General features: G+C 41.7%; 1 protein-coding gene and 1 long non-coding RNA gene across 5 annotated transcripts; one reads left to right on the forward strand and one right to left on the reverse strand.

The window, feature by feature from the left end:
* Positions 1 to 2,046: 2,046 nt before the first annotated feature.
* On the reverse strand, positions 2,047 to 14,698 carry LOC125235343. The gene is made up of 3 exons (XR_007178071.1): positions 14,688 to 14,698; positions 11,461 to 11,464; positions 2,047 to 2,338 (listed from the first exon to the last, which is right to left on the reverse strand). It is a non-coding gene; the product is annotated as an uncharacterized LOC125235343 (long non-coding RNA).
* LOC125235341 (formin-like protein 1) lies at positions 4,654 to 25,189 on the forward strand. Of its 4 annotated transcripts, none has more exons than XM_048141881.1 (14): positions 4,655 to 4,840; positions 5,573 to 5,671; positions 6,498 to 6,651; positions 7,994 to 8,218; positions 8,404 to 8,604; positions 9,141 to 9,351; positions 9,985 to 10,159; positions 10,526 to 10,720; positions 11,844 to 11,910; positions 12,688 to 12,736; positions 14,848 to 14,885; positions 21,701 to 21,907; positions 24,134 to 24,192; positions 24,801 to 25,189. In XM_048141881.1, the coding sequence occupies exons 1-14, from the start codon at positions 4,832 to 4,834 to the stop codon at positions 24,918 to 24,920; spliced, it is 1,809 nt and encodes a 602-aa protein (XP_047997838.1). In that variant the 5' UTR covers positions 4,655 to 4,831; the 3' UTR covers positions 24,921 to 25,189. The 4 variants fall into 4 exon arrangements, with proteins under 4 accessions (XP_047997839.1, XP_047997838.1, XP_047997837.1 ...); XM_048141880.1 differs by having other exon boundaries at positions 4,657 to 4,840; positions 21,692 to 21,907; XM_048141882.1 differs by lacking the exon at positions 21,701 to 21,907 and having other exon boundaries at positions 4,654 to 4,840.
* The last annotated feature ends 878 nt before the right edge of the window (positions 25,190 to 26,067 follow it).

Consider the following 26,067-nt stretch of genomic DNA (forward strand, 5'->3'; position numbering starts at 1 on the left):
AAATCTTCGAATAGTGAGCCCCTGAAGGATTCATGCTGTAAAATTTGTTATTTGTGATATCACTTTCAGTCTATCTCGGTTGTGTTTATAATTGTTTGGTGAATACAAGTGATGTCTGATTGTCAAATTGAAATCATATTGAGAGCATTTTTAAAGTTCGAATGTCGCTCACTTGTAACGTGAGCTTAAAAATGATGAGTACGTACTTACCTACTATTCGTAATCGGAGGGATTGTGAACTCTAGGATCTGAAATGTTACATCTTCGTCTGTACCACTGCTACGATATTAGAGTGACAGAGATGAAAGATATCGTTCGAATCGACTACCATTAGCGCGGGGTTGTTTGGAAATGTTGGAATAACACCGTTTTGTCCACTAGCGTTAGCAGAACGTTTCATGATAAAAATGCTATTGATATTTATATTAAGGCCCTTTATCCAGCGAGTGCGTTGCTCAGTTTACTTTACATTACAGTTTTTTACTTGACTAATGGCTGGTTCAGTGATTAGGTATGTGAGGCACATCACTTGCACATCACCATCATCCTTGTATTTACCTACAACTCCTACAAGGATGATGGTGATGTACCTCACAAAATCATTTTTCCTACTGCGTCCATAAAAAAACTCACAGTGTAATGGTGCGGAGTTTAATATTGATACTGGATATTAATGGAATCAATTGTCATCAAATACGGTGTGTACAAAAAAAAATTGTATGGGAAACGTTTTTCTCGATTCGTGGCTATTCTAGCCGGATGTGTTATTTGGTTCCATACTAGATTTTTATCCTATACTCTGTCAAACACGTCTGTTTATAGTTTTCTTTGTTCTTATTTACTGACAGACGTGTTTGACAGAGTTTAGATACTTATGAATGATGAATGGGACCAATTGGCATTAAAATGTTTTACAAATGTATGTTTTTTCCAAAATCTGTAACCGTTTTCGCGTACACAGCACGGGCATTTACTGCTACACTGACCTTATACATAAGTAACATAACATACACCCATAGCTGGGCACCGTTAATCAAATAGTTAACTTCGATAATCGTTAATCCGTTACTAAAAAAGTTAACTTCGTTAATCGTTAAAGCGATACATTTCGTCAAATTTAACGGAAGTTAAAGTTAATCGATAATCCGTTAACACGTAAATAAAACTTGAATTTTACTTGCATCAATAATCCATTATAGGGTAAGGTGGTTGACAGTGGGTCGCTGGTGCACAATAGGTCACGCACACTACGACGAATTCAAATACACTATTATTAATTTATTACGCGCCGTGGATACCTCTGGCCAACACGTACCTACTAGCTCAGTGCCCAGGGGACCGCGCGAACAGAACGTTGTGTGCAGGTGTGAACGTGATATCACTCCGCGGGTAGCATATTTACGTAAGTTGGAATTTATCGTATAATTTCGAATTATATGCCATTGAATGTCTTGTTATCGTTTTTATTACTACCTTGATTAAAAAGCTATTGTGTGTTTTAACATTTTCCGCTATAAATATTTTTTTTGTATTTGTTTTTAATTATTTAATTTTTTTGGCGTGTAGGTTGACATTGGGTCATATGGGTCAAGTACACAGTGGGTCAGATTTAGTACACATTCCTATGTTACAGACTGCCTCGAAAAAGGGTCACACCTGTAGAAATGAAGGAGGAATACCAAACGAACGAGTGGAAAAAGCATAGGCTGCCATAAAAAAATCTTGGAAGACTATTTTTATGTGGCTCTTACTTATGTTGTATGGTCAGAAATGTTCATTTCAGAAATATTGATCCCATAAAAGCATTTTGAGTAGTTAATTATTTATTATACGCATAATAATTATTGTTCTAATTTTCTTACATTATAAAGTTTAAGTTAGATAACAAGAAATATTTATTTTTGTTTTATTGTATGGCTGTTTACTAAGCTTGTATAGCCGAAAGTGGAAATTCTTACAAATTGGATCTTTTAGTTAGATGATCAGTACACCTATGTTACTAGGTTTTGATATTTAGTATTGAATATTTTAATAAAAATGAATACATGTTCTGTTTCATTCTTTTTCCCCTTATCTTTCTGATATGATTCTCTTTGGTCCACTGTGGACCACTGGTATATCCATTGTTCACACCCCCTGTTGCACAGTGGATCAAATTCCATTTTTTTTTAAAAGCGTTAGTGACCATACATGTCTCATAATATAGCTTTTAAACCACAACACAATAAATCTTAAATAAATGATGTATATAAGAGTCCAAACAAAATGTAAATATGTCAAACCTTTCCTGAGATATGGCCTCCGAAAAATTGAGTGATCCACTGTCAACCATCTTACCCTATTGTATTATGTTATACTGTTCAGTACAGCAACGCCTCTCAAAACATCCCTGATGTCAATAGGTCAAAACCCGAAATGTCAACAAATGTGTGTGTTTATTAAAACGACCCACTTTGTTGGTTACCATTAAGGTGAGATTTACTTGTATATTTATATGAATATACTGACTAAGTGGCTTTATAGCATTCGACAAAGTGGGACATTTTCCAGTGTACACTCACAAATTATCGTTACAATTAGCGGCCCTGACACAATCGCCATGGTAAAAACCTAGGATTCACTGAGTCATCGTTAGTAAAAAGCGAAGCAAAGATAACAATACTGGCTTATATATAACTTCGTATTTTTAACGATCGACATCGGGTTTTTTCAGTAGCGTTCACAACGTGTTTTTCGCTGCACCGCTGGCGCCTGCCATGCTAGATTAACGATTAACAGACTAGGATAAATTTAACGGAAGTTAACGAATCCGTTAACAACTTTTAAAGTTAACTTAAAAGTTAATCCGTTAATCGAAATGTTAACTTCGTTAATTAACGATTAACGGATTAACGAGTTAATGCCCAGCTATGCATACACCTACCTTACCTTGATACAGCCTGTATTAAGGCAAGTCAGTATTCAATTAATTATGTCTGTTATGCTCCAAACTTTATATTTATCTGTGTATTACAAACTTTAGCTGATGATTTCTCGGAAGCTTTAGCACACTTTATCACTCTTCATTCTTCAAAACAATACCATCTCTGTTTAAAGTGTTCTACATAAGTAGGTATCTAGAGTTACACTCACACCGGATGTCACAGAATATAAATAAACATGTAGCATTGGCCCTACTTAGAAATACTTATCATAGTGCATAGGTGTTATTAGCTTATTACTATAGATGTTGCACGGTGCAACATGGGACGGAAGTTGAATATTGCAAACGAGAGTAAGCGAAAGATTCCAATATTGAACCGCGAGCGTAACGAGTGTTTCGAGAAGTGGAATCTTGAGCGTTGTGAGGGTTTCAAGGCTCGAAGGTTAAACAAACTTTGCCACCGAGTGAAACACGACATTTTTCACCACACCAACACAAACAATAGTTATTTGTTATACAAGGGGGCAAAGTTGTATTTTAACGCCGAGTGTAGAATTGAAAAACGAGCAAGTGAAAGGATTCTATAGTTGAACCACGAGCGAAGCGAGTGGTTCGAAAATAGAATCCTGAACTTGCGAGTTTTTTTACACACGAGAAGTAAAATACATTTTCCCCTCACTAGCTCGGAAACACGTGTTTTGTCCTTTAATACCAGCGGGTAAAAACGCATTTTATCCACTAGTGGGTAAAGTAATTTGACCTTGAATAAAGTCAAACTAACTGCTTTAAAATTGATAAAAGTAGGTGAATCTAGTAATAAAGATGATTTACCACCTGTGGAACTACTGGAAGCAGTGATAAACGCATTTTTTGAGTTGTAGTTTCCTCGCTATAGTGAGGGGAAAAGTTTTGTGTTACACTCGGGTGCAAATGTATTTTACTTCTCGTGTGTTCAAAAACTCGCAAGTTCAGGATTCTATTCTCGAACCACTCGCTTCGCTCGTGGTTCAACTATAAAATCCTTTAACTTGCTCGTTTTTCAATTCCACACTCGGCGTTAAAATACAACTTTGCCCCCTTGTATAACAAATAACTATTGTATAACAAATAATTATTCAAATCAATAGACTAGACAAGCACATCACATCTACAACTCGGCTATGATTACTGTCACAATGATCACTGGATACAGGCTATATCAGTTCTTTAACTGCCTGCCTGCTTATTAAATAATAATAATAATAATAAATCAAGGGCGGATCCAGCTTCGTGCCCAGGAGGGGGTCACGTGGTCAATGGCCAGGCCCCAGGTTTGGGGGGGGGGAGGTCACGTGGTCTATTTGTATGGCCAACCTAGACTCCAAGGGGGGTCCTGACAGCCATGACCCCCCCCCCCCCCCCCCCCCACTTTCCTCCCTGGATCCGCACATGAATCAAATCCATCAATTTATTCAATACTAGCTTTTGCCCGCGGCTCCTCTCGCGTTAGAAAAAGACAAAAAGTAGCTTACGTCACTCTCCACCCCTTCAACTCCACTCCACTTAAAAGATCAGGTCAATTCATCGCTCAGTTTTAGTGTTTTGCCGTGAAAGACGGACAAACAAACAGACACACTTTTCCATTTATAATATTAGTATGGATTTATGATTCAAAATCGTTAGGTGTGGTGAAAAAGAAATTGTAACATTTCAGAAACTAAACGCATCGTACGAAGCTGTCATTTCATTTATGTCAATGTCAAAATCGAAAACTAACCTAACTTGTTCATACTTCATTGTGTTGATTTGATTTGCTTGTTATTGTCATAGTATTATGTATAAGCGTCGTTGATACAATTAATTGTGTTGTGTTTACGAAACGAGCGCTCGAAAAGTGTTGGCAAACCGTTGAGTCAAGCCGCCAAACTGATGCTGCCGGTGAGTTGCACAATTTCGTATTTAACTGCATTTGTATTGCATATATAAACCATAGACTTATGATTTAAACATGCACCTTGTAATGTCGGACTATCATTTCGCTTACTAAAATTAAAATTTTGCAACTATAACAATATAAAAGATATCGGACGCGTCCCAATTCAGCTTTAAGATAAACTACGTTTAAACTCCTTCTAGTTCTAGCTCTAAGGCTGAAACTAAGTCTATACTTGGCTAATAAAGGAGTACTTTGGTCCACCTAGTAGATATTGATGAGCAAATAGAGAAAATATTATCTCACATGTGTCATCAGCTGATCAGTTAATATTTCATCAGATAGTCTTGATTCAGTTTTGCATGTTGTATTGGCCATAAATAAAATTGTTAATTGTCTATAGACCTGCCTTAGACACTTAATTAAATAATAGTGTTAATTATTAAGATCAGCAGGGCAATCATGGTCCTGCGATAAATGATAAAACATTGGGCCGTCCCTATCACACTTGCACATAGTGCGATAGGGACGGCCTGATGTTTTATCATTTATCGCGCGAGCATAATTGCCTGCCAGGACTATCAATTATAAACTGAATTAGATATCATATCTACCACCAGTGGCTGAAGAATCTAAGGCGGGCTGCTTGAGCTTACAAGATTAATGTCATTACCACTAGACCACCAGATCAGAGTTCTGTTACTAAATTGGAGTACAAAGAATGTTTCTATTTGTAGATGGAGGAAGACAGCATGGCTTCAGGGGAAGGAGAGGAGGGTAGCGCAGCGCTACATGCTCGCTTGGTGGCCCTTGTGCGTGCTGCCGGCGGCGAGCCGGTGTGTACCAGTATATACAATGTGCTTCATACACAATTAGGGATCAAATTTAATTTTAAAGCTGATCAAACAAGTTTGACACTAAATAAGGTGGAAATAAAAATGTTCTATAGAATATAAACATTTGCGCCTACAATTGTGAGTGTGCACGGGAAAACGTCCCACTTTGTCGATTGCTATAAAGCTGCTTTGTCAGTTTATTCATATAAAGATACAAGTAAATTTCGCCTTAATGGTAATCAACAAAGTGGGATGTTTTACTAAACACACTCACAATTGTTTAATTTGCTGCTTTTGTCTAGTGTCAGAAATTGCTTGACTTTATTTTACATTAACATCATGGAACGGAAATTTTTAAAAAAAGCAGCATGTACTTCTGCACATTTATCTTCCTGTTATCATATGAACATCTGTAAAGATAATTCAGTCATTTTCCAAAAATATGTCAGTTGTCCCCAATTGTTGCAACATTTACCACTATTAAGTTTGACTTTTTGGTCCGGGAATTAAGTAAGGAATGTGAAGCTATTTAGATAAGTTAACTAGTTGAACTAGCCTATTAGTCTTGTATATATGTATGTAGGGTATGTAGAGTTAAACTCACTTGTTCATAAGTACATATTAGACATACAGTCACCGACAATAATATCGCACAAAAAGATGGCCCCAAAAAGATCTGACACAATCATATTACAGAGCTAATTTGTCAGATATTTGTGCAGCTTTCTTTTTGTGCGATGTTTTTGACGGTGACCGTTGTACTAACTTAGTTGGCTCTATGGGCCAAGATGGATATAAGAACGTAGCATTAACTTGAAATGTACAGGAGGGGCGCATAGGGGTATGGATGGAGCACTCATACGCGCGCGCCAAGAGCGGTGCCGCCGTCCGCGAGTTATTAGTGCGACCCCCGCCCACCGACCAGCCGCTCGACGTCGGCGGGCCCGAGCACTGCGACCCGGCGCGCAGTGACACACAGGGTGAGTCACTGCAGTAGTACGATAAATGAGCGGTGCCGCCGTCCGCGAGTTATTAGTGCGACCCCCGCCCACCGACCAGCCGCTCGACGTCGGCGGGCTCGAGCACTGCGACCCGGCGCGCAGTGACACACAGGGTGAGTCACTGCAGTAGTACGATAAATGAGCGGTGCCGCCGTCCGCGAGTTATTAGTGCGACCCCCGCCCACCGACCAGCCGCTCGACGTCGGCGGGCCCGAGCACTGCGACCCGGCGCGCAGTGACACACAGGGTGAGTCACTGCAGTAGTACGATAAATGAGCGGTGCCACCGTCCCGCGAGTATTATTTCGAGCGGCATCTTAGTTAGGACAAGGTCTTCACTAAAGTGTCGTCACGTTATCGAGTTAGAGTTGTGTTAGAAAATAGTATTTTATGCAACAGGCGTTTAAAGGAGGTCAAAAAAGACGAGTGGCGTGGGTAACAATTTGAGGCGAAGCCGAAAATTGTTATTAAGATGCCACGAGTATTTTTTGACTCAGTTAAACACCGTTGCATACAATACTTTTTCTACGACCATGCACTTACTTTTTAATAGTTTTCTAGAATAATTTTCGTGAAATTCGCACTATTTCCTGTATTTTGACGCGTCGGTCTCCCCTCTGTTCCTGCACTCACCCTGTCGCTCGCACTCCCCCGCGCCGCCGCCGTCGCCAGCCCCCGGCGCCCCGCGGCCCGCTATATCCCTTAAAGGCTACCTAACAATAATTTAAGAGCTATATCGTATGCGTGAGTGCGCGGGGCGCCCGGCGGGGGCGGGCATCTTTTATGTAGGGTTTTAACGATTTATGCACGACACTGTAAATAAATAATAAATAAATAAATATTATAGGACATTCTTACACAGATTGACTGAGGCCCACGGTAAGCTCAAGAAGGCTTGTGTTGTGGGTACTCAGACAACGATATATATATAATATATAAATACTTATATACATAGAAAACATCCATGACTCAGGAACAAATATCTGTGCTCATCACACAAATAAATGCCCTTACCGGGATTCGAACCCGGGACCGCGGCGTAGCAGGCAGGGTCACTACCGACTGCGCCAGACCAGGTCGTAAATGACGAATAACAACACGGGAGTAGAAAAAACAGTATATACACGTAGTACAATTTCTACGAGTCAGATAAAAATATTGCACCTTGTTAGCACAATAGCTTAATTGACCCATGTCCTTTTTTAAAAAAAAACTGATCGGCAATAGAGTCCAGTCGTACCTGATGAAAAACTATACAGTACAGGAAAGTATAATATGCAGTATATTTTTTTGTATCTTACATAATTTCTTCTTGCTTGTAGATCCCGAAGACGCGGACCCAGAGTGGGAGGCGCGTGTTCTGGCACTAGCCCCGAGCGCGATGCACGCGCGAGCCGCGCGCGCCGCCTTCGAAGCGCTCCGAGCCTTCCGACTCGCTCGGCTGGCGTCAGACGGCCACGCCGACGCGAGTATAAAGAGAGACCAGGCGCGGACAGCGTCGAGAGCTGTGCGCCGAGCGTTGGCACCACTATGGGCTGCCCCTAATGGTAACTTATGGACCTACTATAGCTGTGCTATAGAAGCGTTCCGAGCTTTCGACTCGCTCGATTTGCGTCAGATGGCTACGTCGATGCGAGTCTAAAGAGATACCAGGCGCGGGACAGGTTCAAGAGCTGTGCGCCGAGCTTTAAGTTAGCAGATTAACGTTATAAACGTTCAGTAATTTCCCCAGGTGGCAGCGGCGTCGCGCCATGGCTCCACGGCGCCATCTTGGCCCACGGGAGCCATTCAGCGGCAGCTCTGTGGCGCGAGTTGACCGGCGAGTGGCGGCGATCCATTCCGCGTCTAGCGGCGCGGTTGATGCCGCTGCCCGCTGCCCCTGTCCGCGACCCGCTGGCGCGCGTGGGCCCTCCGGTGGAGCCGGACACACCAGGTATAGACCACTTCACCTAGTAGCAGGAAGGAACACATACGAGTCTAGAAGAGACCGGTGATGTTTCCGACATACTGTTAGCCGATTTTTTTATGATACATAGGGTAAACTCGCCTCATTCGGTGACACGCCTAATTCGGTGAAACAACCAAAAATCGTCTTTCGGAATAGTGCTTCAGCTTGTATCACCGAATTAGGCGTGTCACCGAATGAGGCGAGTTTACCCTAAGTATATTTATATATATTTAAAACCGTCCTCGTTCGGACCTTTAAATTACCATCGAGAAACCGTGAACTTTAGCGGTTTTTGATTTGAATTTTGTATCGTAATGAGCTTCGATTGAAAACATGAGAGTACAAGTTCTTAAAGTCTTAACGAAGAACTGAGTCTGAACTTTAGTTTAACCATGTATGCCTCCCTTTTTCTTTAACGTGAAGAAAAAGGACGGCATGTTGTCTACGATAGTCTAATATCGTCCTAATAATGTTATTGTCTTGTATAAAACGAGTTAATCATGCGAGATTGCGTTGGGCAGGTCCTTGGTTAGCGTGGGTGTGCGCGCTAGGCGCGGACCGCTGGGCGCGGCGGCTGCGCGCGCTGCTGCACGTGCGCGTGGTGTGCGCGGGAGCGGGCGCGGGCGCGGGAGCGGGCGCGGGCGCGGGAGCGGGCGCGGGCCCCGAGGCGAGCTGCTCCGCGCTCGTGGGCGCCGTGCGGGCCGCGCTGCTCGACGTACTGGCCGAGGCGGGGTACGATCTATACAAACAACTATTACATGTGTGTACAGATACGCAAAACTCTTCACTGAGGCGAAAAGAGTCCATTCATGTCTTTCGCTCGCGGTGATATATGTGCACGGGAACACATCCCACTTTGTCGATTGCTATAAAACCGCATTGTCAATTTATTCTTATAAAGGTACAAGTAAATCTCGCGTTAATGTTAATAACCGACAAAGTGGGACGTTTTACTTAAGACACTTACATATAATATATCACTCATTTCGCTCACTGAATCTGTCAGACAATTTTTTTTAAATTAATTAGTAATTTTGAGCAAGATGGCGAATAATGCGACACGATACCGCCATATAGCCAAACCGAATCCATCCGAATCGCCCCGAAGCTGTCACTCCGAACATTTGCATCGTTTAGCTCTTTCGGCTCGGCACGATCATTCGAATCGTGAGTAGGAAAGAGCGCTCAAGTAATTTTGAGATAAATAGGTGTGTTACTGAGGGAGTTGAATCTGTACTGAGTTGAAAAGTGAGCGAGCTCAGTCAAGAGAGTTTTTTTGAATGAGCCACTCGCGAACGGTATGTGCCGACAGCGGGCCGTGACAGCGCAGGTACATGTCGTGCAAGTAATGGTCTGTTGTGGCAGGTCGCACCCGGTGGTGGTGGGCGGCGCGGGCGCGGGCGCGGCGCTGTGCGGCGCGCTGCTGGCGGGCGCGGGCGCGGCGGCCGACGGCGCGCTGGCCAACGTGCGCGCGCTGGCGCTGCTGGCGCCGCCGCTGCTCACCGCCGAGGGCGAGGCCACCCATCTCAACCGGACCGAGGTACCTACACTAGTATCACAGGCCCCACCCGGCCGCGCGAGTGCCTCGCATTGTATAAGCGGATATCTTTCCGCTGCCCGAGCTGTACTCAATGAATCATAATCTTCATCTAGTTTCATTAACGCCGTTCGTACATGGCGACCCTACCGAGATGAGGACGTAACATGTTTGACATCGAGACGGGTCCTGCGGACCTGGTACGCTAGTATATACCCTGGCAGACGTATCATATAGCCTATCACGTCGGTGCGTCCTTAGCGCACATCGGAATGTGCAAATAGCGACGCGCCGACGTGATAGGCTATATCGCGCGTCTGTGCTCGCCCGCTTGGCCAAACTAGGCTTACGTTTGTGAATATGTTGCAGATGGAACTCCCGTTGCTAGTGGTGGCCGGGAGCGCCGGCGCGACGTGTCCGCGCAGCCTGGCCTGCGAGCTGGCGGGCGGCGGCGGCGCGGCGCGGCGCGTGCTGGTGGTGCGCGGCGCCGACGACGCGCTGCGCCTGCCCGCGCGGCTGCGGCGCCGGCTCGTGCCGCAGCACGCGCTCGACGCCGCCGTGGCGGTGAGTACACACGGTGCTCGCGTGCGCGGCGCCGACGACGCGCTGCGCCTGCCCGCGCGGCTGCGGCGCCGGCTCGTGCCGCAGCACGCGCTCGACGCCGCCGTGGCGGTGAGTACACACGGTGCTCGCGTGCGCGGCGCCGACGACGCGCTGCGCCTGCCCGCGCGGCTGCGGCGCCGGCTCGTGCCGCAGCACGCGCTCGACGCCGCCGTGGGGGTGAGTACACACGGTGCTCGCGTGCGCGGCGCCGACGACGCGCTGCGCCTGCCCGCGCGGCTGCGGCGCCGGCTCGTGCCGCAGCACGCGCTCGACGCCGCCGTGGCGGTGAGTACACACGGTGCTCGCGTGCGCGGCGCCGACGACGCGCTGCGCCTGCCCGCGCGGCTGCGGCGCCGGCTCGTGCCGCAGCACGCGCTCGACGCCGCCGTGGCGGTGAGTACACACGGTGCTCGCGTGCGCGGCGCCGACGACGCGCTGCGCCTGCCCGCGCGGCTGCGGCGCCGGCTCGTGCCGCAGCACGCGCTCGACGCCGCCGTGGCGGTGAGTACACACGGTGCTCGCGTGCGCGGCGCCGACGACGCGCTGCGCCTGCCCGCGCGGCTGCGGCGCCGGCTCGTGCCGCAGCACGCGCTCGACGCCGCCGTGGCGGTGAGTACACACTGTGCTCGCGTGCGCGGCGCCGTTGACGGATTGCGACGGAGCGACTAGGGAATCCGGATCCGGACAGATTTGACTGTAACCCGGCTTTATTATTTATTTATTTATTTAATAAAAACATCTTACATAGAAACTTAAATGTAAATACAATGTCCCCAAAACTGGATCCAGCCGAACCGGATCCGGGATTTGTTGAGATATCAAATATAAATAGACGATGGATTTTTTTATTTAAAATTTAAATCTGACTTTAAAAACAAAATTGGCAATCTTAATATATGTATGTACGAGTATATAGTCACAGTAGCTCCTTAAAAGTGCTCCTCGTCCGGCCGGATTGCAATTTCTAACTGCGACACGATGTATTGCGAATGAACGAACATGTCACGCATCAAACTATTTATATTTACCTTTTATTTTACTGGTATTTCCGGGTTCATAATAGTCATGTTCGTGTGATATGCAGGAGGAGGTGGCTCGCTGGGCGCTGGCGGCCGCAGAGGGCGACGCGCTGCGCCGGCCGGCCAGGAAGAGTGAGTGCCTTTCTTACATTACAGCTACCTAAACCAATCCAAACATATCAAAACATCTATCAAGATCATAGAAGTGACGAACTACCTAACCACAAAATTTAAATTTTGATAAAACCGTCCGATTTCCATCAAACGTGGCTAAGAACACTCCCGACTAATTCAGCTTAAAAAAAAACTAAAACTAAATCGATTCATCAGTTCAGGAGCTACGATGCCACAGACAGACAGACACGTCAAACTTAACACCCCCTCTCTTTGTGCCAGGGTTTAAAACGACGACGACTTTTTCCATAAACTCATTGAAAGTGATTGACAGAAGTGATGTTGGCGTGGTCGCCATGTAAGGGACGTTAAGCGAACAAATAAATAAATAAATTGCGGTTAAACTTAAAAGTTACCAGATAAATTCAATAAGTTTTGAATGATGCATGGTTAGTTTAATTAAACTTATACCCGAAATTCGGGAGAGTTACCCGTGATCATGATGCATGTAACTGCGTTGAAATATCAGGGTACGTAGCCGAATGGCAGAAACGCTCACGAAACGAAACGCTCGTAAATATCTATCTCTTTCGCTCTTGCGTATTGGCGCGACAGAGCCAGACTACCTTTCGCGCCGTTTCGTTGCGCCCCAGAAATGCCATTCGGCTACGCCACCAGGAGTTCAAAAACCAAAAAGGTATTCATGGTCTATATAGCGGTCAGTATAAGTCAGATAAATGCAATTGTACATACTTATATTAAGGTATATTTTTTTATCATGCATAAACTTCACAGGTGCAGGTGCAGCTGAAGTGGTTGAGGACAGACATACGACTATGCAAAAGTGAGTACAGCTGGGTAATTCCATGGCAGAGAGCGAAAAAAATCAATTTTTTGAGGTCAGAATTTTTAAAATCTGGTTATGGGGCAATGTTCTTTGGCTCTAGACCTTACTTGAACCGATTTTTTTTTAATAAACTGAGTTTAACTAAGTATGCCAATTTTTTAAAAGTTTAAAATGCGTGCTTTTTAAGATACGTGCGTAAACTGAACTAATTAAGACTCACATTATATTCAAGGGATTATTCTAATTATAAATAAATTAACTTTTTAACAAAAAATAAAACCGCCTTCAAAAAAAGCCTGTTACAAAACACGGAGAAACTAAAAAGCCAAAAATAATAAACCTTCGAATTCAGATTTCTTATCGGATTGCAATAATCTAAACATCCAAATTATAAACAAATCAATTATTTTTGTAGTCGGTACCAGACCTGTTCGTCGCCTTGCTATTTCCTGTTTGCCCCACCCAACCATACGCAGGCTGGCCCCGACTCCAAAAATAATTGATTTGTTTATAATTTGGATGTTTAGATTATTGCAATCCGATAAGAAATCTGAATTCGAAGGTTTATTATTTTTGGCTTTTTAGTTTCTCCGTGTTTTGTAACAGGCTTTTTTTAAAGGCGGTTTTATTTTTTGTTAAAAAGTTAATTTATTTGTTGATTTTTAGTGGTTCCTAGTGATATTATATGTATCAGTCCGAATATATGTACAGTAGTGAAAGAATTATCCTTTAACTCCTAACCATTGAGGAGTTGACCTTCCATCATCAGCTCAGCCACATAAAATTATTACCATCAGGCGTAAATAATGGTGTACCTTTGAAAAATACACTAAAAACATTACATGTGCCTATAACATTTGAAGAGTTCCCTCGATTTCTCCAAGATCCCATCATCAGACCCCGACTTGGTGCCAATGGGACCATCTCGGGGTTATACCCGTTCGATCAAAAAAAAATTTTGAAAATCGGTCCACGATTCTCGGAGATATCGAGTAACATACATACAAAAAAAAAAAAAAAAAAAAAATTCAGTCGAATTGAGAACCTCCTCCTTTTTTGAAGTCGGTTAAAAATAGCTGACATTTATAGAAAAATACTAAAATAACATAATATTCAAAAAATCCAAAAAATAATTAAAAACTGAATATCTTTTTTGGGGGAAATAATATAACCTTCCCTCATATCCCTAAAATTCAAGGAATCCTGTATTTTTTTACTTCTGTAACTTTTACTTCATATTTCGATCACTAACTATAAAAAAATACGTTTCATTCGGACGTAACAAAAGTTACTGATTTCTTGAAACGCAAGTTACCAATGTTTTGCATGGTTATTTTCATAATTGAAAAATATTAAGATTCCTTTTTGCTACATAAACATACCTGTACTCTTGACTGACACGATTTAAGTTACAAGAAAATTCGTAAACCAATATGGAAATAAAAAAATCGTATTTAAATTATGCTTTAAAAACCCATGTCCAATTTCTGTAACGAAAGTTACCACCTCATTTTAGTGTACTGAGGCCAGAAAATGGTTATGTTTCAAATAATTTCCACTTTAGTTTAATGAGATTTAACTGTATTAAATGGTGCACCAGCAAAAAAAGATATTTAAGTATGAATCAAGCCACAAATAACCTTTGTTTGACAACTTTGCCTTCTAAATGTAACGCAAGTTATCATGGAATTACCCAGCTTAGGTGTAGTGCTTGCTTACACATACCGTACAAAAATGCAAAAATTATCAGAAACCGGATGTTCCCAGCTACTGTATTAATGGTTCATTGACCGGAGCAGGTCTATGTCTCAACTCTATTTTGCTTTTTATATGTCCAGGTGTCCTGCTATACCGGTCGCAATTCGCAATACATTCCTTGGAAGTGTGTGACCTGATCCTACAATTGTTTTTTTTTTAATCCGGAAATTGCCACAAAATATTTAAGAACCATTAGCGGGTATGGCGTTTTAGACCAGTGTGACTTTACTATGATACTGACTAAAAGAACTGTTTTTCTTAAGCGTATCGCGAAGGTCTACAGCTCACAGATCCACCACTTAGTTAATACAGTATGTTATAAATAAGTTATAATGGAAATATTGTTACAGTGCTCGCGGTTTGATTCGCGAGATCGAGCCTGCACCTGGTAAGCAATTTTATTTCAAAAAATCCTATGGTTTGATTTCGAATGTATTTTAATATGTCGCCACTCATTTTGAATTTCGTCTATTAAGTAAGTAAGTATACTTAGATCGTAGCAGATACAGGGGCAATAGGCTACTTGACCTTTTTTTAAAGTTTGTCTTATATTATTACTTACTGTCCAATTAACCGAAAAATAATATCACTATATTTTATTATGACTTACAAACCGCAAAAAATATTATTAAAGAATACTTTTACGTAATCAGACGAAAACAACATCAGCCATGTCATCTATAGATTTTCTGTGAATGAAGTCATTCAGTGCGAAAACAACACTTTCTGACACTTTAAGTATGAGGCATAAAGGTCATTACGACAGTGATTGATTTGACATGAATTCTATGACGTCACTACACGGCCGAGAGCGTTTTCGGTGGCCGAAATTAAAAAAAAAAACTCACATTTTTGAATTAAAAATACGTAGTCATCGTACACATTTAATACCCAAAATCATTAAATATTGGTTTCTTATGTCAAATATTACAGAAGACTATCATTTATTGTGCCAAATTAGATATGAGTCTAGTAGCCTATTGAACTTACAGTTTGACAGCGAATTGTTTATTTACGTTTACCGTGACGTCATCAAAATCACATCATCAGACATTAAATTAATTAAACGAGTTTTTTTAACTAAAATCAATGAATAAAGATAAACATATGAAATATTATTTTGTTCATGTAAGTTTAAAAATTATAGGTATAAATAATTCATTTTTAGTATATGGTGGCTTGTTATAGGACGGCAGCCAGTTATCCTAAGTATAAGCGTCCAGCGGGGCGCGGCGTGCATTTCAAACAGTTGAAGCTCATACGAGTGTCACAGTATAATAAACTATCGTACAGTATGGCCACTTCCGCTCCCCACTGAAAGTGCCGTCCACCTGTGCCCTCTCGGTTACCGCACAGTTACCGTCTGTCAAAATCGCGAGCAGTCGACCTGTCATATTTCACTCATACAAGCATAGTACGCGTTCACCTACACGCGCTTAGACTGTGTGCTAGGAAAGGAACGCGCCTCTTTCATATATTTGATTGCCAGTGTCCGAGATGTGCGGGTATCCTGAGTCGACACTGCCTATATTGTATGCACGCTCGCCCGCCCCGCCGAATGAGTCGCGCCGAGTGTGGGTAGATATGAGATTTGTGTATTATGCATGTGGGTAAGCGAATAAACCTTCAGTCAGTCTGAGCTCGAACTTGGTGTTTAATTTACGTCCTTAACATGGCGCAGCCGAAATAAAAGAATCTACTTCTATTATCACTGTTCGGAGTGTGTTTTACGGTTTACGTAGTTAACCTGTTGTGTACGTGCTGTAGAAAACACAATCTTTAGACGTTTTGTGGAAACAATTACACGGGCGTTAATCATGGAGTCGATTTTACCACCGCCGCCGCCATTTGTGTTCGTTAATAGTTTAGAAAATGTAACTACGGGAAATTTATCAAAAGAGTGGGAAAAGTGGAAGAATTCATTTCTCATTTACTATGAAGCGTGTGAACTATCTAAAAAAGATAAGAAAGTACAAGTAAGCATCCTTTTACATATCATCGGCGAGCAGTGTCGAGAAGTGTACGAGCAGTTTGACAAGTCATCTATTACGACATCATCGCAATTACTGGATAAGTTTGATGCATTTTTCCTACCTCAAAAAATCTCACAATCGAGCGGCACAGATTTTTTACGCGCGATCAAAAGGAAGGCGAGTCTATCGAACAATATTCGTTCGAATTAAAAAAGTTGGCAAGTTCTTGTGAGTTTCAAGACTTAATGGAAACTTTAATTCGGGACAGACTTATTTGTGGAATAAAGGATCACGCTATTCGGGAAAGACTGTTACGGGAACCGGATTTAACATTGAAGAAATCATTAGATATTTGTAATGTGGCGCAAATTTCGAAGGTGCAAGCCGGAGCTATAAAAAAAGAATCTGTGGAGCATCATGCCTATGCCATACAACGTAATTATTCTTGGAACCACGAAGTGCAAGGAACCCCTAGTGAGGGTGGTATCGATACGAGTGATGTGAATCGGGTGATGTGGGTAGCTCGGCGAGGAGCGTCTGCGCATCGAGGAACAGCGCGCGGGTGGCCCCGCGGTCGTAGCCAGCTGTCGCGGGCTCGCGCGCCGTCTGCTCGTCCTCCACTTGTGTCCGCGCCAGGGCAGCGATGGCAGCCATCGGTGCAACGAAATCAGCTGACGCACAAACACGGTCGTGGTGGTGCTAGTGAGAATAGTGTGTGGTGTTCAATGTGTGGTTATGAACATGGGAGCTCAAGATGCCCTGCTGCAGGAAAGAGGTGTTTGAACTGTAACCGGCTTGACCACTTTTCCCGAATGTGTACAGTTTACGAGATTTGTGCGGACGAGTCAAATGATCAGGTACGAGTAATATATTATCTCTCTGATTCTCAAAATAGTTGGTCTGTTGATTTAGCGATTAATAATGGTACATTAAAGTTTAAATTGGACACTGGGGCTGACGTGAACATTATACCACTCACTTGCTTGCGAGAGTTAGGCTTATCCGAGCGAGAGTTAGGAATGTCTTCAGTCCGATTAATTGCCTACGGTGGTACCGGTATAAAAGTTGTAGGGCAGTGTAATTTAAAGGTGGAGCACAAAAATCGTAGTTATATTGTGGATTTTATTATTGCAGATGTAAATTCATCACCAGTTTTAGGTCGCGACGCATGTTGTGAGTTAAATTTAGTAAAGTTGGTACTGGAGGTGAAAGGTGATACGGAATGTAATTCGAAGCATAGTATTTTTACAGACTACAGTGACGTTTTTGAGGGGGTAGGTTGCATGCCAGGTCATTATAAAATCGAGCTTAACGAGAATGTCAGGGCGGTGGTACATGCACCTAGGAAGCTCCCGGTTGCTTTAAAGGAGTCAGTAAAGTGTAAATTAGAGGAAATGGTTAAAGATGGAATTATTGCGAAGGTTGAGGGCCCAACGGACTGGGTCAACAGCATGACGGTTGCTAGAAAAGCTAACGGGGACATTAGGATTTGTTTGGATCCACGTGATTTAAATTTAGCAATCAAGCGTGAACATTTTAAACTGCCTACTTTGGACGAAATTACAGCAAACCTAGGTGGATCCAAATATTTCAGTACTTTAGATGCGAAACAGGGTTTCTGGCAGCTTAAATTGCATGCTGACAGTACAGACCTTTGTACATTTAATACCAGTTTCGGTAGATATAAATTCTTGCGTCTTCCATTTGGAATTTCATCTGCATCGGAAGTTTTTCACAAAAAAATGTATGAACATTTTGACGACATTCCAGGGGTGTGCTTATTTGTTGACGACTTACTTATTTACGCTAGCACTAAAGAGGAGCATGATCGTAGATTGAAAATGGTACTAGATAGATGCAGGGAAATAAATTTGAAGTTAAATTTAAATAAATGTAAGATTGGATTATCGGAGATTAAATATTTAGGTCACAAGATCACTCCTCGCGGCATTTACCCTGACGATGCGCATACGTCCGCGATAAGAAACATGCCCCGCCCATTAAACGTGAAGGACTTAGAGCGTTTTCTGGGCATGATTAATTATGTTGGTAGTTTTATACCCAATTTGTCAGATAGAAATCATGCTTTGAGACAACTTCTTAAGAAAGAAGTCGAATGGCACTGGACAGAAGAACATGAAAACTCTTTCGTTAGACTTAAAGAATGCTTGTTGAGTGCTCCAATCTTGCAATATTACAGTTTGGATATTCCTGTAGTAATTTCAGTAGATGCTTGTAAAAACGGACTTGGATGTTGCCTTATGCAAAATAATTTGCCTGTTTGCTACGCGTCACGTTCTATGACTAAAGCTGAGCAGTCATATGCTCAAATTGAAAAGGAGCTTTTAGCTTGCGTGTACGCGTGCGAAAAGTTTTATACGTATATTTATGGCCGTAGTGACATCACTATAGAAACTGACCATAAGCCACTTGTGAGTATCATTAGCAAGCCAATAGCATCAGCTCCGGCACGTTTGCAGAGAATGTTATTGCGGCTACAGCCTTATAACTTTAAATTGATTTACAAGCCCGGCAAGTATTTGTTTATAGCCGATACGTTGTCGCGCGCTGTAGAACCGGTCAGTGCGCCGATAACAGAACCGCGTGATCACCTAGATGCACTGGCGCAGGTGTGCGCCGTGGCAGTTAGTAACCCGCTTGTAGACACACATTTCTTACAAATTCAAAAGCTGACACAAGAGGATAAGGAACTAAAATTATTAGCAGAGTACATAAAGTATGGATGGCCGCAAAACAAACAAGAAGTGTGTGATGAGGTTAGGGCCTACTGGGGATACCGGGATGAATTAACTATGGCTTACGGTATGCTTTGGAAGGGTGATAGGATAATTATTCCTTCCGACATCCGTAGTGAGATGTTAAGGCGGGTGCACATTGGTCACCTTGGTCTTGAAAAATGTAAACTAAGAATTCGCGAAATAATGTTTTGGCCGAATATAAATTCACAGTTAGAAGACCTAATTAACAATTGCCAACCTTGTTTGTTATTTAGAAATGAGAATAGAAAGGAAACACTTATATCGCACGACGTTCCTGGCAGGGCGTGGTCAAAAATTGGTGCCGATATTTTTCACTGGAAGAATAAAAAGTATTTAATAGTGGTAGACTATTACAGCAAATATGTAGAAGTTGTAGAACTATATTCATTAACATCTGATAGTGTGATTCAACAAATGAAGATAATTTTTAGCCGTCAAGGCATTCCAGATATTGTTATGTCTGATAATGGCCCTGAATTCAGTTCCCACAGCTTTAGGTTATTTGCACAGTTGTGGAAATTTCAGCATGTTACTTCTTCGCCCCACTATTCCCAGTCGAACGGGCAAGTGGAGCGAACGATACAGACAATTAAAAAGATTTTAAATAAAACGCAAGTCGAAGGCGCAGACTTTAGATTAGCCTTATTGGAATATTTGAATACCCCAATAAGCAGTACTCTCGCATCTCCTTCTGAATTACTTAATAGCCGCAAGTTGAGAAGTATAGTGCCATGCATACGAAGCTTCTTAAACCAAAAGTTCCGAAGAATGTCACATCTCAGCTTCAATTACGACAAAATAAACAAAAGGACTATTATGATAGGGGTGCTCGCGACTTAACTCCTCTTGTACCAGGTCAGAAGGTAAAAGTTAGGATAAATAAAAAGTGGGTCAACGGTATAGTGCAATCGATTCGTGGAATACGGTCGTATGCAATACAAATAATAGGTGGAGGCATTCTAATCAGAAACCGACGGCATCTGATATGCGATTCAGATAATCGTCCTGATTCAGAACCGGAAAGCCCTGTGTGCCTCCTGCCTTATGACGACTTAGACATTCCAACTGATAACGCCTCGATGACGTCATCCGCGAGTGCATCACTTGCGCAGCGGCCGGTCCCAGTGTCCAATGATAATAATTGTAATAATGCACAAAATAATCATTATATTACTCGTTCTGGCAGGACGGTCATACCACCTGATCGATGGGGCTACTAGCTAAACATGCAGAGTGACGACTCGTCAACTATTGGAAATAAAAGAAAATATTAAAATGTAATTACATGTATACCTAGTTATATATAAATTTAGGTTTCCTTACGTAGGTGATTCTCAGTTCAGTTCAGTGCAATGGCTTGTATTAATAGTCTTTATACGAGACTTATTTACCTTATAAAATAAAAACAATGTAATCAATTATTATAATAAAATGTCATTCGCATGCAATATTATTGAAATGCCCATTGCTCTGAATGCCTTTTTTTTATTAGTTGTATTTGATATTATATGTCTGTAATGCATGTTTATTTTTGTAAATAATACCTATATTGTAGGTATAAAAGCAAATATAAAAAAATAAAATAAAATATTATATACATCTATGAAATTTAAAATGTGTCAAATAAAATTAAAAAAAAAAAGTATTTTTACGGTCTGTATTACTTACTTACTTTCTTTTTTTTTCTTTTTTTTTCTTTTCAACTTTCAGATAAAGTGAAAGTACTATTCAAGTAGGTAATTATATGTAAGTATAGAAATTATGTAATTACAAAAGGGATCAATCTTTATCACCTGATTTATATTGTATTTTATTTGAAATAATGTACCTACCTATTGTTTAAAACACAACTAATGTAGAATAATAATTAGTTTAATGTGTGTAATAATTTAATGAATCCTAGGTTATTTGATTGCATACCTACGTACTACGTAGGTATGATTTAAAATGTATACATTTTAAGGTTTATTATCATATCTTTCTTTATTGTTACTAAAGAATAGATGTTGAAATAATTCTTTAACTTATAGGAGTCCTTGTTTTGCATAAGTACCTAACGTGTAGTCTTGTAACTACTTTCATGATTTTATTCAATGTACCATCAATTCGGCCTAAAAAAATGTTTATAAGAGGATGTGTAGTATATAATTAAATTGTATTAAAAAGGAGGTTGTGGGTAGATATGAGATTTGTGTATTATGCATGTGGGTAAGCGAATAAACCTTCAGTCAGTCTGAGCTCGAACTTGGTGTTTAATTTACGTCCTTAACACCGAGCGTCCACTTACATTTAGGGCCACTTGCACTAACGAAAATTGTGGGTTAACCCGAAGGTTAACCCACAATTTTATATGGAATTTGACAGATGACAGCCCACTAACCCTGAGTTAAGTGGTTGGTGCAAGTGGGCCTTATAGTAGTATACTAAGCAATAATTGTTAGTCGCGGCAGAGAGCGCGCGAGCCGTACCGCGCGGGCCTCGGCGCTCGCTGGCCGCCGTGCCGGTGCCGCCGGTGCCGGTGCCGGTGGCGGTGGCGAGCGCGGCCGCGGTGGCCGAGCTGGACATCATGCAGCTGCCCATCGTGTTCGCCGACGACGAGCCCGCGCCCGCCGCGCCGCCGCCGCCGCCGCCGCCGCCGCCGCCCCCACAGCGACACGGTGAGGGAATTATAAGACTCCTTTTTAGGGTTCCGTAGTCAACTAGGAAGCCTTATAGTTTCGCCATGTCTGTCTGTCCGTCCGTCCGTCCGCGGATAATCTCAGTGACCGTTAACACTAGAAAGCTGAAATTTGGTACCAATATGTATATCAATCACGCCGACAAAGTGCATGAATAAAAAAAGAAAAAAAAATTGTAGGGGGGGGGGGGTACCCCTACACGTAAAGTGGGGTTTTTTTTTTTTTTCATTTTAACCCTGACGTGTGAAATATCGTTGGATAGGTATTAAAAAATGAAAAGGGGTTTACTGAAATCATTTTTTGATATTGTTCATATTTTCGGAAATAATCGCTCCAAAAGTTAAAAAAATTGCCCCCTCCCCTCTAACTTTTGAACCATTATGTACTTTAAAAAATATGAAAAAAATCACAAAGGTAGAACTTTATAAAGAATTTCTAGGAAAATTATTTTGAACTTGATAGGTTGAACAGTTTTTAAAAAAATACGGAAAACTACGGAACCCTACACTGATCGTGGCCCGACAGTCCCGACACGCTCTTGGCCGGTTTTTTTCTCTTGATTTAAGGCCAATAGGCCACTATCATACGTTTATCATAGAAATATGATCTTAGGCAGGGGCGGCTCACTCCGCGATCCTATTGCCGCGCTACAAGTACATGCCGGCGGCCGCGAGTTCGCGGCCTACTCAGGGGTGGCGCGCATTCTCATGGAACGCACGTTCGCACATTCTAATTGTTACTTTACGTCGCGAGTTTTTTTAAGTTTCATATGCGGTGTCCGCGTGTGGAATGACTAATAAAGCTTAGTTAAATAGACATCATGAATAAAATAGCACAATTTTACATAGATCTACTATTGATTGAGTCCCACGGAAAAGTTCAATAAGGCTTGTGATGTTGGGAGTGTTGGGACAAACAAAAATATATAAATACTGTATATATACCTAGAAAGTACATGAATATAATAGTATAACATTTTTTGCACATATTAATTCGTTTTAATCTATAGGCAACCCTATCGTCCGACGCTGCGCACGTGCGGCTCGTTTCTTTGTTAGAATTTTGTAGGCATTAAAAAAAGCGGCATTTCGTGAACAACAAAGCAGTGGGCCTTCTGTACTTGTACTATTATATATTCTGTGTCTTAGGTTTGTATGCCTCCCTTTTTCTCCAACGTGAAGAAAAAGGACGGCATGTTGCCTATGATCATATTTCTATGCTGAACATATGATAGTGGACCATCGGCCTAAGACTAGGTACTTATTTGTTGTTGTAAGACAGCTTAGAAAGTTCCTACTTTTGTATTTTGTTAAAATTTGTTGGTTTTATATTCTAATTGAGGAAACTGTAAGCCTTTAATGTAATTATTCATTCATCCGCAGTCAGTGCTAATGTATAGTATAAGAGACTGTTTGTTTCTAAATAAATTAATAGTTATTTGTTTTACAAGGGGGAAAAGTTGTTGTTTAACCGCATGTGCCAATATTGAAGCTTGAGCGTTGCGAGGGTGTCAAGGCACGAAGGTTAAACAAACTTTGCCGCCGAGTGAAACACAAAAATTTTCACTACACCAACACGAAGAAAATACTTTAAAACATCAAACTAAATCAAATCCATCAATCTATTCAATATTTATGAATTATGATTCAAAATCATCATTTGTAGATAATTTCTACCGGCTAGCTTAAGACATCAAGTTCTAATTACGAATCGTTCCAATAGAAAAGTAAGCCTTTACCAGTTGGTGTGGAGAAAATACATTTAGTGTCGCGCGGAGCGCTCCCACCGGACATTGTATTGTTCAGGGAGCGTTTTAAGCGGGTGATAGACGTATGAGCAAGTACGCGTACTTATGGCGTGACGACCTTTTTCGATTGTGTGTCACCGTAAGTACGCGTACTTTAAAACCACCGCACATAGTCATCGACGACCCAACCGGTTTGAAATCTTTAAGTACGCGTACTTGCTCGCACGTGTATCGCCCACTTTAGAGTGGCGCGGACGGGTCCGCGCGAACAGTAACATCAATTTCATGTAAATTGATCCCGCGTGGGTCGGTCCATTGCTCCGCGCGGTCGATCCGCGTGACACTAAAACCAGCCTAAGACCACTTAAGATTCTCCCCAATGCCATTAGCGAATTTACGAAATTCGCTTTATTAAAAGCCTGAACAAAATACCAAAAACTAGTTTAATTTTCCAATAGCGGTGCCGAAACCGGCGGCAGGCGGTCCCAGTGTCACCGTCACAAGCGGACATCCGAGGGTGAGTCCATCTTATTTGTTGACTATATTCAACACACTTTTGAGCATTCAGACTAGAATCACATTTCACAGTCGAATGTGGATCCGCATAGTGAGCTAATTTAAATATCCGTATGGGTATGTACTTCTGTTTCAAAAAATATACGAGTCTTTGCCCGCGGCTTCGCTCGCGTTAGAAAGAGACAAAAAGTAGCCTATGTCACTCTCCATCCCTTCAACTATCTCCACTTAATAAGTCACGCCAATTCGTCGCTCCGTTTTGCCGTGAAAGACGGACAAACAAACAGACACACACACTTTCTCATTTATTATATTAGTATGGATATTGTATGGAATAAAATTTATACGACATGACTTTTTACGACGCCTAAGACAAATCGGCAGATTTGTTTTATACAACAAAATACGGACATGGTGTCTACCGTAATAAAGACTCTCAAATTTTAGCATTAAACGTTTAAATGGATCACATTTTATATCCTTCTGTTCTTTAAATTTTCATATTTTCAAATCAAATTAAAAACAAAATGTAATCGATAAAAAAAATAACGATCCGCCCAAAAAGTAGGTATCTGTAATAAAAATGCTGATTATAATGTGTGTGATTAGGGCGGGCGCGCACTGAACTACACGCGCGTGATCGTGGCGAAGCGGCGCGGCGCCGCGCGGCCCGCCGCGCCGCGCCCCGTGCTGCTGCGCCGCACCGTGCGCCTGCTGCGCGACAACTGACCGCCTCACACCAACACACGCGAACGTTAGGTACCGACGCTACACAAATATACAAATCGCGTGCCCGCATAACTTTAACCACGCGTTTCTGAGGCCAACAGAAAGAAAAAATGTAATATGAATTTGAAAATGTGTGGTTTTTCACAGAATAAATAAATAAATATTATAGGACATTCTTACACAGATTGGCTGAGGCCCACGGTAAGCTCAAGAAGGCTTGTGTTGTGGGTACTCAGACAACGATATATATAATATATAAATACTTATATACATAGAAAACATCCATGACTCAGGAACAAATATCTGTGCTCATCACATAAATAAATGCCCTTACCGGGATTCGAACCCGGGACTGCGGCGTAGCAGGCAGGGTCACTACCGACAGAAAAAGTCAATTTTATTCATAAAGTTGACAATTAAAATGAGTTTCTTTTTTTTTTTTTCTAAAAACCATTTTTTTTAAGTTTTCTTGTCACATTTTGGTATCTATCAATGACGAAATTCTCCTTGATATTAATGAATTGCGGTTTCTGTTATGTTTCATTAGCTATAAGTGTAATGTGAACCTAATAAACATTTTTCAACATTTGTGTCTTTTCATTGCTCAAGCCCTAATTTGCTTTTGTTTTTAATAAAAACGAATACCAATACGGGGAAATATTGCAAAAAGGCCAGCAGCCTTACCACGATCTTTTTAAAAACGATTCAAACGCAGAGCAGTTCAGTTTAGGTGCCTAAACTGAGCGTCTCAATTTGCTACCATGACCTCCAATGTTCAGAGTCGAAACTGAACCGCGTACAAGTGAATGAAAGACCGATATTGTCTCTGGTCCGCAACTGAATCGTTTTGACAAGAAAAGGATGACGCTATAGGAATCGTATAAATCTATCTCGTTTTCCCCTTGTGACGTTTGATCGTTCGAAAACCAGGAACGATTACTAATTTTTAATTTTATTTTATTCTTAAAACTGGAAAAAGAAACATTTAAAATATTTAAATGTAAAATTCACAATAATTACAATGATTTTGTGTAAAATATCGTGTCTTTTTGAACAAAACTATAAATAAATGATAAATATATATATAATGACAGTTCGTTAAAGCTTATGTTTAGAACATCACGCCCTTGACTAGTAGGTAATTAAT

This window comes from Leguminivora glycinivorella, chromosome 17 (assembly GCF_023078275.1).
Source record: "Leguminivora glycinivorella isolate SPB_JAAS2020 chromosome 17, LegGlyc_1.1, whole genome shotgun sequence".
In the NCBI taxonomy this organism is placed as follows: Eukaryota; Metazoa; Arthropoda; class Insecta; order Lepidoptera; family Tortricidae; genus Leguminivora; species Leguminivora glycinivorella.

Bases quoted from the DNA above. Each gene is read 5' to 3' on its own strand.
- LOC125235341 (XM_048141880.1), top strand. The intron at 8,219-8,403 runs GTAACTTATGGA...TAATTTCCCCAG, and splicing joins ACTATGGGCTGCCCCTAATG to GTGGCAGCGGCGTCGCGCCA. The intron at 10,160-10,525 runs GTACCTACACTA...AATATGTTGCAG, and splicing joins CCCATCTCAACCGGACCGAG to ATGGAACTCCCGTTGCTAGT.